Source organism: Rhamphochromis sp. 'chilingali' (genome assembly GCF_963969265.1).
Source record: "Rhamphochromis sp. 'chilingali' genome assembly, chromosome: 22".
In the NCBI taxonomy this organism is placed as follows: domain Eukaryota; kingdom Metazoa; phylum Chordata; class Actinopteri; order Cichliformes; family Cichlidae; genus Rhamphochromis; species Rhamphochromis sp. 'chilingali'.
In genome coordinates, this window is record NC_137950.1 from 4,594,789 (window position 1) to 4,611,969 (window position 17,181).

Genomic DNA, 17,181 nt, shown 5'->3' on the forward strand with positions numbered 1-17,181 from the left:
TGAGGACGACGGGCATGCAGTTGAGCGTCCCTGAGACGGTTTCTGACAGTTTGTGCAGAAATTGTTTGGTTGTGCAAACCAATTGTTCCAGCAGCTGTCTGGGTGGCTGGTCTCAGACGATCTTGGAGGTGAACCTGCTGGATGTGGAGGTCCTGGGCTGGTGTGGTTACACGAGGTCTGCGGTTGTGAGGCCGGTTGGATGTGCTGCCATATTCTCTGAAACGCCTGTGGAGACGGCTTATGGTTGAGAAATGAACATTCAATGCACGGGCGACAGATCTGGTTGACATTCCTGCTGTCAGCATGCCAATTGCACGCTCCCTCATCGCTTGTGGCATCTGTGGCATTTTGCTGTGAGACAAAACTGCACATTCCAGGGTGGCCTTTTGTTGTGGGCAGTCTGAGGTACACCTGTGCACTACTCATGATGTCAGATCAGCATCCTGATGTGGCACACCTGTGAGGTGGGATGGATTATCTCAATATGGCAGATGTGCCCACTACCACACATTTGGACTGATTTGTGACCACTGTTTGGGAGGGATGGTTATATTGTGTATCTGGAATGAATTTTAGGTCTCTACGTCCATCCCATGGGGAATGGGAGCAGTAACAAAGGTGTTGCGTTTATATTTTTGTTGAGTGTATTTCAGCAAACATGGGCTTCAAGACAATCCAGAGCACGTCCTAGGCCTGCATCACTGGATACTGTGATATCATGCCGTTACTTCCTTCTCCACATATTGTAAGCCTGGAACCACTGATCTAAAAGCATTTTAATCTGTGGCAGTGATAAAGTAATAATGCTGTTAGGTCTTCACTCAGCTCAGAGACACAGCCTCAGCAAATGTCACACAAACTCTATGAACAAGATTAGGTAATTCTTCGGGAAAACATCCTTTCTATTCAGACAATTTTGAGACACATAACTGCATAGTTAGAAATGCACTCTTGATATGTCTGTGCCCTTGGGATTGCCTTCTTTATTTATCCACTTGCCAACCCAGGGAGGCTTGAGCTGTTAGCGAGACAGAAGTGGAGGATGATGTGGGTGGTGTCGGTGGCGCATGCTTGTAATAATGACAGAATAAGCAATGCTTTGGAATCTGTCCCTCTCTAGGGGGAACAAAGCAGCTACGCGATGGTGAAATTAACTTCAGCTAAACGCCGGCTTTTCTGCCCGTGTCTGTGATTTATAACGACATCCAACACCTCCCATTGTACTCAAGTTCATCTGAAAGTATAGAAAATTGTTTGGGAAGAGGCTTCATCCTAAAACTGGATGTTTATCCAAGTATGAGGGGTTTCTTATTTAGGAATAGTAAATTAGAGTGTGAGGCGGCAAGTTATTGCTCTATTAAGAGCGGATGGAGATAAAATACAGATGCAGTTGTGTGGGAAAGATTAATGGAAAAGTTCCCCCTTGAAGAGAGCCCCTGAAAGCAACTTGATAATAACAAGTAAAATTCAAAATAGCAAAAAACACAGCTTTCACTCCTGTGCATGTCTAAGCGTCGGACTGCTTCACCTTGAGCTGTCGGCGAACCCGACTGATGAAGAACTTCCAGCAGTTTTCCTTCGTATCCATCAACCCAGAGCCACGGACCTCTGGCCGCACACTGCCAATGACGTTCTCCACCTCGTCATCTGGGAACAGGTCAGGGATCTCTCCTGAAATGAATAAAATAATTCACTCTGCTACCAGGAGACCACCGAGCGTGCAAACAGCAGTGATTGTGTGTGTGTGTGTGTGTATATATATATATGTGTCACGGTTCTGGGTCCGTTGGACCCAGTATTTTGAGTTCATTATGTTTTGGTACTTTTGCATCATGGATTTTCCTTTATGTTTCTCTGGTACTTGGTGTTTCTGTTATCTTGGTGTTTTTTTTATATTATGATCTGATGCTGTTGTGATTATGATTATTATTTAGTAGACTTTGGTCAGCGTCTAGTCTGCCTCTGTCTAGTCTGTGTCTTAGTAAAGTGTGTTTTGTTTCCTGTTTTACTTTGAAGGTTCTTGTTCCTGTCTGATGTCAGTATTCCGGCTTCGCTCTCCCTGTCTCGTTAGGTCTTATTTCTCCCAGCTGTGTCCCCCTTCTGTCTCTAATTCCTTGATGACTCCCTCAGTGTATTTAAACCCAGTGTGTCTTTATGTCAGTGTCGCGTCGTTAACGTCTGTTCACCCTCAGACCGTGCCTGTGTGTTCCAGCTTGTGTTTTCATGTTTGGTTTATGTTTTGTTTTCTGGCCAGCAATAAAGCTGTGGTTTTGATTCTCAAATCTATGTTCGAGTCCTGCGTTTGGATCCTCCTCTCCGCCTGCCCGCACACAGAGCCTTGACAGAACGACGCGACCAGTAATGGATCCAGCAGACTCTGTATGGTATCGGCGACCCGCAGTCTCCACCTTCCTCAAGGAGAGGGAGAGGCAGGGGGCTAGGTGTGCCTGGGAGCACGAGTCACCATTCGATGGGTCTCGTTTGGCTCTGGGTGGGTCCCGCAGCTTCCAAACTGCGATGGCTACCGCCGTTCCATCAGCTGTTCCGTCAGGGATGCGAGGGGCCAAGCGCTCTCCCTCGACGGCAGTAGCTCCTCCGTTTTCTGGCGTCACTCCACCGCTGCTCTCAGAATTCAGGCCCTGCAGGAGGGGCAAGCAGCGACGAAAGAAGGATTATGTGGTGGAAGACACTGGGCTTACTCCACTGCAATCCTTTGCTTTGTTTTTGGGACTTCCACGTTCGGAGCTACACAAACTTCCCGCCTCTTCGTCCCAGCCCGGCCCACCGAAAGACTTTCGGCCCGGTCTGCAGGAGGATTCGCAGTCTGGCTTATCTCCCTCTTCCCAGAGTGAGCGACGCTCACGCAGCCGTCGCTCCGCTTCCTCTGGACAGTCAGCAGTGGTGAGCAACAAAGACTGTCTATCTCATGCACCTCCTGAACTCATGAACATAACAAACAATAAATCCACCCCTAAGATTCTGAAGACTACCTGCCATTCAAGTGAATCTAAATCCACTAACTTAAAGGTAGTTGAGTCTGTGTTTGTTAACCCTGTGAACCCCTGCTCTGAGGATTTAAGAACCGGTTTTCATTCTGCCCAATCTGAACCTAGTGTTAAAATGAATAAGACTACTCCACTTAAATCTGGGGGGAGAAATGTTCGAACTGCTGTGAAATTTCCGGAGGCTTCAAGTTCTGTTTTCAAGTCAGCTGAAAGGGGGGTGGTTAATGTTTCTAAGCCAGCCTTTCAACCATGTACTGTTCAGCAAGGGCGCAGGCAGTTGGTAGGGACAGAAATTGCAGGCTGTAACTCAGGCTCTCTGAAGGAAGGGGCTGTCTGTTCCCCAAGGACATTTAAGGACTCTAGTTGCACCTCTCTACAGTCTATTAAGACCGTGGCTCTTCCCAGGGACTGTTCTGTGTCCCGGTTGAATGTTTCTGAGGTTGCCCACTCTGCTAAGACTATATGCCCAGACCCAGTTGGCAATATTGGGCATTTTGAGACCATTCCTGAGCTTCTCGCTCCTCCTGTTTCTGTTCCTAGGGTAGCTCGGGCCCAGCGTTCCCCTCCACCCATTTCAGTTCCTCGGGTGGAAGGGTTTGGTGTTCAGCTGGTGCCGGCACCCGTTCCTGTGTCAGCTGGAGGCTCAGGTGAGCCCTTCCAGCAGTTTTTGTCGTGTTCAGAAGGCTCAGGAGGATTAGCTCAGTCACCATCACAACCACCATCACTACAACCTTTATGGCAGTTCCCAGCTCAGCTTTCCGATCAGCAGCCACCTTCAGCTCAGCTTTCCGATCAGCAGCCACCTTCAGCTCAGTTTTCCGATCAGCAGCCACCTTCAGCTCAGTTTTCCGATCAGCAGCCACCTTCAGCTCAGTTTTCCGATCAGCAGCCACCTTCAGCTCAGTTTTCCGGTCAGCAGCCACCTTCAGCTCAGTTTTCCGGTCAGCAGCCGTCTGTAGCACAGTTTCCAGTGTCACCTGGTCAGCAGCCGTCTGTAGCCCAGTCACCAACTCCACCACCACCCCCACTATCACCTCAAGTTCAGTTATCCATGGCTCAGTCGCTACCTCAATCAGACTTTTTGCAGACTTTATTACGGTCCATGGCCCAGTCAGTAGCGCAGCTAGTGCAGGAATCGTTAGCTTTGTCTTCTGCTAAATCAGCCTCTCATCTCCACCCTCAGTCAGGGGTCCCTATTGCCTCTGGCCCTGCATCTGCTCCAGCTGGAGGGCCTGAGGAGCCCGTCCAGCCTCAAGTGTCGTCAGCTGGAGGGCCTGAGGAGCCCGTCCAGCCTCAAGTGTCGTCAGCTGAAGGGCCTGAGGAGCCCGTCCAGCCTCAAGTGTCGTCTGCTGGGGGTTTGGGGGAACCCAGCCAGCCTCATGTTTCGTCTGCTGGGGATTTGGGGGAACCCAGCCAGCCTCAAGCCACGTCTGCTGGAGGGCCCGAGGAGCCCGTCCAGCCTCAAGCCACGTCTGCTGGAGGGCCCGAGGAGCCCGTCCAGCCTCAAGCCACGTCTGCTGGAGGGCCCGAGGAGCCCGTCCAGCCTCAAGCCACGTCTGCTGGAGGGTCCGAGGAGCCCGCCCAGCACCACGCCTCATTAGCTGAGGGTCCTGGAGGACCCAGCCAGCACATCCTCACATCTGCTGGCGGTCCGGGGAAGTTTGTTCAGCTACCATCTGCTGAAACATCCCCTGTGACTCCTACATCACCGCCTGCAGCATTCACGCCACCGCCTACGGCATTCACATCATCACCATTTGCATCACCGCCTGCAGCGTCGCTGCCGTCAGGTTCCGCAGCCGTCCCGCTGCCGTCAGGTTCCGCAGCCGTCCCGCTGCCGTCAGGTTCCGCAGCCGTCCCGCTGCCGTCAGGTTCCGCAGCCGTCCCGCTGCCGTCATCCACGCCTGGTCCGGCTTCAGCTCCGCCCACGCCGTCGCCTGGTCCAGCCTCCGCTTCTTCATCCACGCTTGGTCCGGCTTCGGCCTCCGCTTCAGCCTCGCCTGGTCCAGCCTCCGCTTCTTCATCCACGCTTGGTCCGGCTTCGGCCTCCGCTTCAGCCTCGCCTGGTCCGGCCTCCGCTTCAGCCTCGTCTGGTCCGGCTTCGGCTTTAGCTTCGTCTTCGTCTGGTCCGGCCTCTGCTCCGCCTTCGTCTTCGTCTGGTCCGGCCTCAGCTCCGCCTTCGCCTTCGTCTGGTCCTGCGGTTGCCACGCCGCCATCGGAGCCAGCTCGATCCGTTCCGCCTCGCCTCTGCCGGCCGTTTTCCAGGCCTCTAAGGTGGCGTCATGGCCTTCGGGGACGGCCTCCGGAAAAGGTTTGTCGCCGCCGCTGGCATCGCGGCCGCCCTCCGGACCTGCTCAGTGGCCGCCACTGCCTTCCAAGTGGTCGGCCTCCGGAACTGTTTGCCCGTTGCCGCCGTTGCTGTGTGCACGGTCGGCCTCCAGAACTGTTTTGCCTGTCGCCGCCGTTGCCGTGTGCACGGTCGGTCTCCTGACCTCTTCATGGACTCTTGAGCTTTTGTTTCATTTTGTTTTTGATGTGCCTTCTTGTGTGTTTGGACTCTTGTGCTCCTTTTTGTTTCGGACCCTCCGTCCTGGGCCCCCTCCGCCCGCCCTGGCCTGGTGCTCTGTGCTTTTTCGTTTTGGGCTGTCGGGAGCCAGCCCTTAGAGGGGGGGTACTGTCACGGTTCTGGGTCCGTTGGACCCAGTATTTTGAGTTCATTATGTTTTGGTACTTTTGCATCATGGATTTTCCTTTATGTTTCTCTGGTACGTGGTGTTTCTGTTATCTTGGTGTTTTTTTTTATATTATGATCTGATACTGTTCTGATTATGATTATTATTTAGTAGACTTTGGTCAGCGTCTAGTCTGCCTCTGTCTAGTCTGTGTCTTAGTAAAGTGTGTTTTGTTTCCTGTTTTACTTTGAAGGTTCTTGTTCCTGTCTGATGTCAGTATTCCGGCTTCGCTCTCCCTGTCTCGTTAGGTCTTATTTCTCCCAGCTGTGTCCCCCTTCTGTCTCTAATTCCTTGATGACTCCCTCAGTGTATTTAAACCCAGTGTGTTTTTATGTCAGTGTCGCGTCGTTAACGTCTGTTCACCCTCAGACCGTGCCTGTGTGTTCCAGCTTGTGTTTTCATGTTTGGTTTATGTTTTGTTTTCTGGCCAGCAATAAAGCTGTGGTTTTGAGTCTCAAATCTATGTTCGAGTCCTGCGTTTGGATCCTCCTCTCCGCCTGCCCGCACACAGAGCCTTGAGATAGATATAGAGAGAGATAGATAGATATCTATCTATCTATCTATACACCCTGCACCGTGGAGGACATGTTTCTGACAGAGTAGCACTCTGCATTGAAAAATCTCCAATCATGTTTTCCGGCAGCTGATGACTTCATCATATGATGAACTTCCATTATTATAGCTTTTACATTTAAAAACGTAAATATGCTTTCCCACATTCCTTTAATTATTCCAAGTTCACGCGGACACTGTATGAGTGTTTAATGCCAATGAAAAATGGAAGTAAGGGACCTGATGGGAGGGTTGGGTGGTTCCGTTGATGAGAGATTTCCTGCCTTTGTGCACATATTGAGAAAACACTCGACCTCCAAAATTGAAATATTCAACTGGATCAGCGTTTTACTTCAAATACTGTAAATGACTACTACATTCCTGGGATGCACATACATTGCAGCACTGCCCCAGAAATGTTACTTTATTGTGTCTGGATCCCTTCTCCTCCCTATAACAGGTGGGCCAGTCTGAACAAAACATGAACATCATCACACACAAGGCAATTATTAACATCTATATGTTTTTAAAAAGCCTTTCATATAAATTCTAATTCTTTGGATTTCCGTATATATTATATTTCATCATCCTCCCTGCAAATGCAGTGTCATGTTCTCCTTGGATTAAAGCCACATTAATTTTGTTTTAGACAGCTTTGATGAAATGAGTAAAAAGTATGTAGTATGTGTATCATAGTATGTACCTCTAACGCCTTCAATAAGCTCACAGTTGGCTGTAGCTCACTAGATAGAGGAGGCTAAACATAAGGCTGGTGGCTCAATCCCTGGCTACTCCAGGCTGTGTGCCAAAATATGTGAATATCGATCTGAGCATGCTGAACTGCTAGTTACTCTGGAGTGTTAGAAAGAAAGCACTTGGGTGCAGCAAAAAGTGGTTGTATTAATGGATGAATGATGCACCAAATAAAGCTATACACAAATCATTCTATTTCCCATTTAAGCGAAACCAGCTACTAACAGTATACTGGAGTAAAAATATGTAATTCCAGCTTGTGTTTGCTTATATTTGTTGCCATAAACATCAGAACACCAAACAAAGCGTTTCATGATAAACATGTAATGGTGTTGCCAGGTTCGGTCGTTCGCACTACTGTCCATGCACGCCTCACAAGCTGCTCTTTTATTCGTTTATATTATTGACAGTAAGTAAATATATTTTGAAATATTGTGTCAGTAACGCACATATGACAGCACCCCGGGTAACTGTGTAGTTGTTCTTTTTGTTCTTTTCTTTTCAGGCAGGCAGCAGTGTTTCACTAAATAATGCATCGACATCTGCTGGCACACGCCTCATATCCTAAATATCTTCCTACTTAAAGTGATACGGTACACTCACAAAACTATTGCAAGCCAACATTAGCACAGATTGCTTTGCAGTAATTTTCTATTAACAGTAATTTCCATTCATTAGATTATTAAAATGCCCCGTTTAAATGTAGCTGTGAGTCTGAGCCTCCTCTGCAATTTTTCACAATAATGTGTTGGTAGCACATGAGTAATGGTGCCGAAAATGGCACCACAGTGATGTGTTGCTGTTGTGCAATGAAAGCATTTCTCTCTTGCTAAACATGACATGCAGTAATTAGCAAAACCTGCTGTTACCCGATGCCAGCAGATCGTTGACCAGAACGAGGAACTTCTCATCTGCCACTTGGGCATCAGTCATTAGGAACACAGTGCCAATATTCTTTACGCCAGCTTTCACGTAGAGGGACGCCAGGTCACTCTGGATGACAGGGAGAGTGAGAGGGTTGGAGTGGGAAAAGTGGCACCCATAATAAGATTTGTTATTTTGCAGCGATACATGCCCGAGTGCTTTAAATTTATATACTGTGAGGATTATGTTTGGCAAAAGTGCATGCACATAATAAACTTTGTTAGATTTTAAATGAAACATGCTTTTACAGGATGATCTGTTTGTCAAGTACTCCTCTTCAAACCTTTAGGTCAGCGATACTGTAGCCTTTCCTCAAGGTGATCTGGAAGACCTCCAGATTGGAGATGAAAGCAGCCAGCCGGGTCAGACTCTGCTTGCCGCTGCCGCCCACTCCGACCAGCAGCACATTACCCCGTGGAGACTCCAGGATTCGGTTTATCCGGCAGCTTTATGTGGAGGAGCAGACAGCCAGGGGTGGGAGAGGTGTGGGGGAGGAATGAATGAAAGGGTGAGACAAGAGAGCCGGATAAAAATGTCTGACTCATACAACAAATAGCAGAAGACAAAAAGGTTTGTCTCCTGCTCTCTCTGTTCTAATGCTAACTGTCACCACCATCTACTCCAGACTGTTCCACTGACACGTACAGCAATGAAATATATCAAACATTACACTCAGCTGCACTGTGCTCCGGAGAATCTTTATGATTTTAGTAACACAAGACGTGTGCTGCTGTTGTCGATGAAATTACTTCATTATCGCTTCTGTTGCTCCGTTTGTGCCAAAAGACACTCACTTCAGCTGGCCTGGTAAATGTAATCTCTGACAGTTCAGTTGCTTCCTTTTCTTACACTTCTAATTATGATTCAGCAACTTTTCGAGCTTGCACATCCACATTAGCAAGTCATAGATACATCTTCTGCTTCTATGCTTTCACTTCTAAGTTGTTTAATGTAAATTAAACTCAACTGACACATCGACTAAGATTTATTACACTTCAAACTGCATCTACTTCACCATGTCAATTTCCACTTTATCCATTTGCATCTTTTACATTACAGTTAAGTGCATTAAGCTCTTACCTGTAAATGTCGACTTAGTTGCTGAGAGTGCTTCAAATCACAGTTTAGCAGCTTTTGAAAGCTTTAGATTCAATTTTAACTGTCGTTGTGTAAAGCTCCCAACTTCTTGAACTGTGTTCGTCAACAGTACGGCTTCGTTTTGCAGCTGCTGTCAGTTCTAAAACTTCACCCATTTTCACTTAAATCTCTTCAAATGCTTTTATCTTTTTCACTTTAAATGCTTTCCGTGTCAGTCCTGGGCTGGAGATGACGATACTTTAGCTTTTCACATCTGACTTTTTCTATCTACAATAAATGCTTTCACTTAACCTGACACCTGAGAGTCAGTTCTCTGATGCTGTAAACTCACTTAAGTGCTTCAATTTAGATCTTTTAAAATTCAAGTGAACTGAAATCTCCCCAATTAACAACTCGGTTGCTTTTTTCTCTTTCACTTTAATTGCTTTCACTGCTTTGGCAGTTGTTTCCACGGTTCAAAAATCAAGTGACACTTTTCATACTCAGGTAAAAGTTTGACTACTTGCAGCTGCTAACTCAGCTGTTTTCAGTGATAGTACACAAACTGCTGACTCTACTTCCTGCAAGGCTTAACTTGAAAGTTTTCCTCCTTTGAGATGCCATACTTCAACTCATCTACTTTTAGCTTCCACCTAAGATCCAATCAGTGCTTCAAACCTAATGTGAGTGCGCCCGGCTTACAGTCGCAGTGAATTTAAAATTAGCTCCACATCTCATACCAAAAACAGATCAGATATGATATCACAGTTAGAGATGAACTATTTACAGTAGCTAAAGCCATAAATGTAAGAAAGCACACTTTTCTCTTTTCATTGGTTAACTTATCTATAAAATGATGAGAAACAGTTTCTGTATCTGTCTGACAGATAATCTTACTCCATGCTAACATTTCAGGACATAAATCTATGCTGGCTGATAACAGGTGTCAGACATTAGATAGACAAAAGAGCTGACCTTTACAGAACAAGAACTTTGTGGTGGCATTATGACATCACTTTGAAAAAGTGCATTGAATAAGCAGGCAGAACTCAATCTTTTGCTCGCACACATTTTCTAACCAGTCATCACCTCCTTTACTAAAAACTTGTCCACGTTAGTTTTTAAGAATGTTATTTTAAATCCACTGAATATTGCCCAAGTATTGTTGTTCTTATATGTTGTTAATTATCCCACAAAAAGACCAAAATCAGTAAGATGTAGTCATGCTATTTTCCTTACTACGAACCCACTGATCACTAATTACTTTGTATACTGAATGTTAATCTATCTGCCTAGACTGCAAAGAACTTTGGGTCATCTGCTGTTAGTTTAGATGTGCCGTATAAATAAAAGTCTTATAATTACACATTTTAGAAGACTTTAAGACAGGAAACTGGTAAAATAAAAAACAAAAAATATGCTACAGAGGCCGGGGTGACATGCAGACTTTTTTTTTTTTAATTAAAATTTTTTATTGAAAAACGTTGAATTTCTTTAGCATTTATTTCATCTGCTTATCTACTCGGTGAAGTGGCTGCTGTTACTTCTCTAAATTCTTTTAGTCTTAAAGACTTCTTAGTTAAAGAAACTCTCCAAGGAGGAGCAGCTCAGGAAGCTGCTGTTTTGGGGAAGAGAAAAGCAGCACATCCCGTTCTAATCAGTCTAATTCTACCCCCGGAGACCTGATTGAAGCGTCAATCAGTTTAGGTTTGTTTTCTTAACAAGGTGTTTAAATAAGGCATTTTTATTCAGTTTGAGATTTTAAACCAAATATGGAAGAAATATTAGCTACATGTTAATGTAACCAATCTGGATGTTATTTCTAGGAATAGAAAACGCTGATCAAACGTTCTGGACGACAGGAACTGTGGCACAGAGGACTGGTGTATTTGGCTATTTGTGGAATTTGTTGACTGTTTGTAAAAATCAACTTTAATGACGACAGATTTTTTGATTCTGAATCTTGCAACCAAAATACTTTTAGACTGAGCATCCAGTCTGGATTAAATTGTCATGATATATGCTATTTTTTATTTTTTCACAGATTCACCTGTCTCTATGTTTGACAGTCTATAAAATGGAAGCGGTAATCCTAAAATACCTTGGAAGCCAGCCGACTGTCTTGACAGACAATAAAAAAACAGATACATTTTTTTTAACTCTATCTGTAGTCCTCCTCCTCCCCGGGGTTTCAAACTTCCACTCACATGTGAGCCATGGCGTCCTCAAACAGCACGAGGTTTAGGGTGGCGTTGACCTCATTGTAGCTATCCAGCACCTCCAGCAGAGTTTTACTTAGGCTGCTCCAGGACTCTACGGCCATGTATCTGGCCTCCCCCTGACCATGGGCGAAGTGGCAGTACAGGTTCATCTCTCTGGTCTGCTCCAGAGTCTCCTCCATGTCCTCAGGAGGCACACACGCAAACACACACACACATTTCAGCGATAAACATACATACAGACCCACACACTACCCCTGTCAGCATAACATTAGTGTTAAGCCTAAACAGTCTGGACAGGGACACAGCTGAATATCACAGCTGCGCAGAGGGTGACCTAGTTCATTTTCACTCTGGCAAGTGTTAGGCCCCAAACATTTGACTGGAAAGACTGTGTGTCTGTTCAGCACGCTGGTTTCCTCGGAAAACAAATAGCTGCAGTAGATGTGATGAATTAGACTATTTTTCTACTTTTTTGCAAGCTTACATATTTATCACGTTCAGCTGTAGTATTTAAAGAGACTATAAAAGTCTCTAAACATTGTCTTGTTTGCATGTAAAAATATAGCAGTAAACCATGCTGCATATTGCTCTGTGGCACAGGGGCAAAATGTCATAAGTTTACCTTAGCTGCCAGCTGTGAAAACTATACATGAGCAGGGTTATTCTCTCCCTTCTCCTTCTGTGTGTGTATGTACACATACACTTGTCAGGTTCTTCATTGTGGGATGACTAGTGTGCATGTGATAGAGCTAGGGAGTGCAGTGAGGGAGCAGTGGACAGAAAACCATTAAAATGTTTTCCAATTTGCCAGGCTGACAGCACGGACATGACAGGCAGACCCCCACACCACACTGATTAATATTCTCCCCCAACATTCCTTTTTCTCCTCTCCTCGCTGTGTTGGCCACTGATGTCCAGGTCCAGACACAGAGCAGGCAGCCTAATGATCCCGCACTTCCCTCCCTCCCCAGCCTCCAGCCTCCCGCTCTTGTCTTCCTTCGCTGAACTTTGTAAAACTCTCACCTCATAGAACTTCTTTACTGTGTCTGCCTGCAGCCTATCAAAAAGCTGGAAGTCCTGCTCCTCCACCAGCTTGTCTCTGTAGACCCGGTTCGACTCATGCAGGTAGATTTTCAGCAGGTCTAGGGGGGCTTTCAGACACTCACCGGTACAGAAGAGAATGCCCTGAGCAGGGAAAGGAGGGAGGAAGGTTTCAAGTTTCATTCCGTTTATTCCACAACGAGGAGGGAAACACAGCACACTCACTGCAGGTAAATCAATGGATATTGAGTGGACAAGCTGTTAGGAGGTGTGTCAGATAAAACTAAGAAATATGGGATCACTTTTCTTTCAGCGTGTAGTCTCAAAGGTATTGCTGCGTGCAGAGATGGAAGAGTGACCAAAAAAAGAAATAAATAAATCAGGCACAGACTCCACACATCATTCCCACAGAGGCTTTAAACACAAATCTTATGCTCTAACCTACATTTTAATTGGATATCAGTCATTTATTATAAGTTTAATGCACTTTTTCAGATATGTGCTGGTTAACAAAGAATTTCAGATTTCATACATGACCTCCAAGGTATGACAGCAAAGAAGAATTTAATACAAGCCACACTGCAATCCAGCTCCACTCCAGCTCCTATTTACGGTAATGTAATACTGACCTGATCAGTGTTATGTCTGTTCTTATTGATACCAGCTCTGGAATGCACTGGAGGGCTTGCTTCTACTGTCTCCACTGCTGGGTTTCTAAGAAAGCACGTCTCAAGGAGAGGGAGTCGTGCTCAACAGAGCTAGAAACTAACTGCATATGGAAATTTTAGTCCTTTTGGACCATAATGGTACTAACTGAGCTATAATTACTGCCTTGCTGCAATTTACATATTTTACCTGCGCAGACACATATGCACACTGAAGACTTTGCAGGAAGTGTTAAGAGTCTTAAAAATAAAACTTTAGTAGATAAACTGAATATTTAATCCATTGCAGACACGAAAAAGTCAGGTTAAAATCAAAGAACCCCCCCCCACCTCAAAACTGGGGGGGGATCAGTCTGATTCATCTTCTTTGGACTGTGAATATTTTGAGCAAAACCTGTGTCAATTCAACATGTAAATACAAAGCTATTTGATGAATGAAAATTTTGACAGGCTGATGAGTCAAGTAGCCAAGATTTCAAATAATGACATGCGAATGAAGTGTTAGCCTAAAACTGAGCAATCAGATTGCTCTAAATGCTGAATCAGACAGCTTTTTTTCTATTCTTGGCTCCTTCTGATATCACTGAGGGGTATCATGCTATGATTATCTAGGGCATGTGTTTATGAGAGGCAGCCAATCACAAGAAAGTTAGCTTAGAGAGGAGGAAGAAAGCTTAAACTTCTTTAAGAGGCGATGAACTGAGAAGCTACACAAAGGCAAGAAAACAAGGATTATTTTGAAATGTGAATCATGAAAAGCTACTCGAGGTCCAGGAATAAAAACATGGAGGAAATGGAAATGAGCAGAATTAGTCCCTATTAACAGTAAGCTGTGATGCATATCTGTTTTAAATTTTATGGCAATTGGAGACAACTAAAAATATAAACCCCATGGTGGTGTTTAAGGAAAAGTGAGAGCTTATTTCTGGCTATCATCAAGATTCATCTTCTTCTGAGTTTGGCCAGAAGCAGTAATTGCACTCAACAATATCTATAAAACAACTGAGCCAGCATGGCTGAACATGAATGTGTTTTTTTAATTTATTGTTTTTGTGGGTTTTTCTTTTCATCCCTTAGATTAAAACAAAAAAGTCACGACAATGAGCAGATGAGTGTTTGGTGGATGATTGATGATTAATGCATCTCTAGAGAAAGCCAGTGTGATGCGACGGCTTTCCCACGGGGACGCTGACGATGAAGCCAGGCGGATCTCGTAACAGTCTCACCGCGTCACATAACAGGTGCCGTATAGGATGAGAACAGGCTGGAGAGGCGCCCAGGCACTGTTTGTTCCCCTCTGCACAGCGTTACCCAGGAGGCAGCGGCAGAGGCAAGCAGATGCTGTGTGTTTCCAGCCCCAGAACTTATTCTAATCAACAGAATCATCTCCGGGGGTAAAGCCAGCTGAGTCTGATCTGACTCCATATCTGAGCCGGCTGAATGAGACAACTGGCTGCTAAATCCACCGTGTAATTGTGCAGATGGGAGGTGTGCTCTGGGTGTGGATGAGTGTTCTTAAGATGCAAACCTAGCCTGAGTAATGGACACCACTCCGGCTCTACCAAAGTTAAGATGTTTTCCACGAGAATGTGTGAATGATGTCATATTTTTGACTTTTAATAGATCCAGCTCTTTCTACTTCATTTCTTTGTTTAATGGTGTCAATCACGACTCCCCGCATTCATTGTGTACAAGTGTGCTTGAGCAAAACAAAACACCATATGGCACCTAACTCTATATAACAGTAATAATCACAGCCTTAGCTGTTAGCAGTATCACTTGAACAAACTGAGAGCAGACAGAACTTTGTTTTTCTTCTATCCAGCTGACTTTGGCATACTATCTCATCCTCCGTGCCCCTGATCTTTCATTGCTTTGTTCAACTCAGAGGAGAGGGATTAGAGAGCACTTGGTGTCGGCATGTATCTGTCTGTCGTTCTGTCTGCAGCATGCTCGCTTTTCTCGTAGCCTGACAGCTGCTCCAAGCCCCAAACAATGCTTCCCCTGCTAACAAATGCACCCAGCTGACTATCTACAGAACATCATGCAGACATATTGTGTAGTCAGTACAGTTTGGCTTTGGTCTCTCTGCACCATCGTGTATTCTCTTTCTCTCCCTAGTCTCTGTCCTCCTCTTTCACTCCACATCCATCTTTCCCCCCGTCTCCTCCCTCGCCTCTCGAGCGTCGAGGAGCTCATTTAGGCTGACGTGGAGAAGACAAGCCCATGGATATGCCCGCTGGTCATGGCAGAGAACGAACGCTGGCAAACGGAGCTCTTTGACAATGCTCCCAGTCGGACGGCAAACTGTTTGTCTAGCCCTATTAGTGGAATTTGGCTACTGTACTTCACTTATAGTGCGTTTAATTTAACATCCGCAGGGTGGAATGATCAAACTAAAGCCCAGGAAAACTGAAGATTTATGGAGACAATGTGTCTGCTCTCTGTCTACTCGCCAACTTTTTTAAGGACAGGGTACTTTAAAAAGTTGGCGAGTAAAGGAAGGTAAAGTTTAGAAAGTATTAGCTCCTGTTAACTATTCAGCAACCTCCACTAACCTTAGAACTTTGCCAGCAAACAGCAACAATCTTCTCAAGATGCAGCCTTGACTGTTTTGTGGACCCGCTCCTTTTGTCATTTTCAAAAACACCTTTACACAGACCACTGCAAGCTCCCACAGAGCTTCTAAGCTTGGCTTTCTGCCTCATTAGTGTTGATTATAATGAGACAGCTTCCTCTGGCTACATCTCCAAGTTTTGAAGAAAAGAGGAAAAAATCAATTACAAAAAAAGTCCTCCAATTATCTCAGCTGAGGCAAACATCTGAAACATCAAGCTAGTAAATACTGACTGACAACTATTTAGGCCTCATAGCTGAAATGAGAGGAAACGTTTGTACTGTCAAGCCAAATACTTTCCCACTTTTGAAGGTGTAAAAGCACAGAGGTATGGCTGGGAAAATACTGCCGAGGCAGAGCTGTAAGCTAAGAGGTTTCTCGCCTCTACCCACCTGTCCTCGGGTCTTTGCGGCGAGAACTGAGTAAAAAAAAAAACTTCAAATAAGCTCCAGGAGTCCATTTTCTGGCTTTCTTTACATTTCCTCTCAGGATGGGGAGAGGAGACAGCTTTGACATTGTTTCCTCTTTGTGGTTATTAGATGTCCGATCTCGCTGTGCAGACCAATTAAAAAAAAAAGATTTTGATGAAAGAGGCAGAATGGCTTATTTAAACACTAGCTTCAAAGTGTTGTGGTGCAATTTAATTCCCAACTTTTTGACGGCAGTGATGTGTGTGATCTAGGACCTAGAAGCTAAGTCTTTAGGTGGTCAGGGCGAGTGCATTGGCAAGGACGATAAGTAGGCTTTAATCTTAAAGTGCAGAAGGCTCAGCATACTTCATCTGACAATCTGGTCTAAAAAGAGTCTCTCCTTGTGACGGCTGAACACTGACATTGCATCTACATCATGCAGTGATTTGCCAGGTGTGGTGGGATGGTTTAAAAACTTTATCTGGCTCTCTCTTTTCTTTCTTTCCTTAAACTCAGTGAGGCCTACCACATTATCTGTTATAGAAAAGTACCGTAACCCAGTGATGTAGGACTGTATGAATTTTGGCATCTAATATTGCTCTCTTCAGTGTTTGGCAATGCTAAAATATTTTTGTACTGTGTACTTGTCTATTCACTAAGTGTTGGTATTTTATCAATGCCTGAAGGTCTAGCTATTCTAGCTTCTTGAGTTGCTGTTTCGAGCCCTCCAGTGTGCAGCACAGAGCTGTCTTTACCATTCTTGTTTCTGGTGAGATAACTAAAGACACTCCCACATCTCCACATCACAGTGGTGTCCCCACTGGTTTTGCTGTTCTTCGATCCACACCATCCTTGGCGTGGGTCACAATAAACGGGAATAATAACTTTCCATCCACCCATAAATGAACAGCACATGAGGGTGCTGAAGCCTTTCCCGGTTGTAATAAGACAAAAGACAGGATACACCCTGGACACCCATTCATTAACATTCACCTACGGCTAATTTAGAATCACATGTAACATGAAAGTCTTTGGATTGTGAAAACCAGAATTCCTAAAGCAGACCCACACAAGCACACAGAGGAACTGCAAACTCAGCTGGTCACCAGGTTCAAACCTCACTGTGAATCGTAAGCACTGCATCACCACTTAAAGGAAAATCTTGATATTGTGACAAATATGC

General features: G+C 45.1%; 1 protein-coding gene across 1 annotated transcript in view; it reads right to left on the reverse strand.

Moving 5' to 3' along the window:
- Nucleotides 1-17,181, reverse strand: part of dnah9 (dynein, axonemal, heavy chain 9) — a 185,675-nt gene that overhangs the window by 89,362 nt on the left and 79,132 nt on the right. Inside the window, exons 48-52 of the mRNA XM_080873050.1 lie at nucleotides 12,289-12,450; nucleotides 11,251-11,447; nucleotides 8,250-8,412; nucleotides 7,912-8,035; nucleotides 1,529-1,671 (exon numbers count right to left, since the gene is read on the reverse strand). Of these exons, the coding sequence (XP_080729176.1) occupies nucleotides 1,529-1,671; nucleotides 7,912-8,035; nucleotides 8,250-8,412; nucleotides 11,251-11,447; nucleotides 12,289-12,450 (789 nt within the window). The remainder of the gene's footprint in view (nucleotides 1-1,528; nucleotides 1,672-7,911; nucleotides 8,036-8,249; nucleotides 8,413-11,250; nucleotides 11,448-12,288; nucleotides 12,451-17,181) is intronic.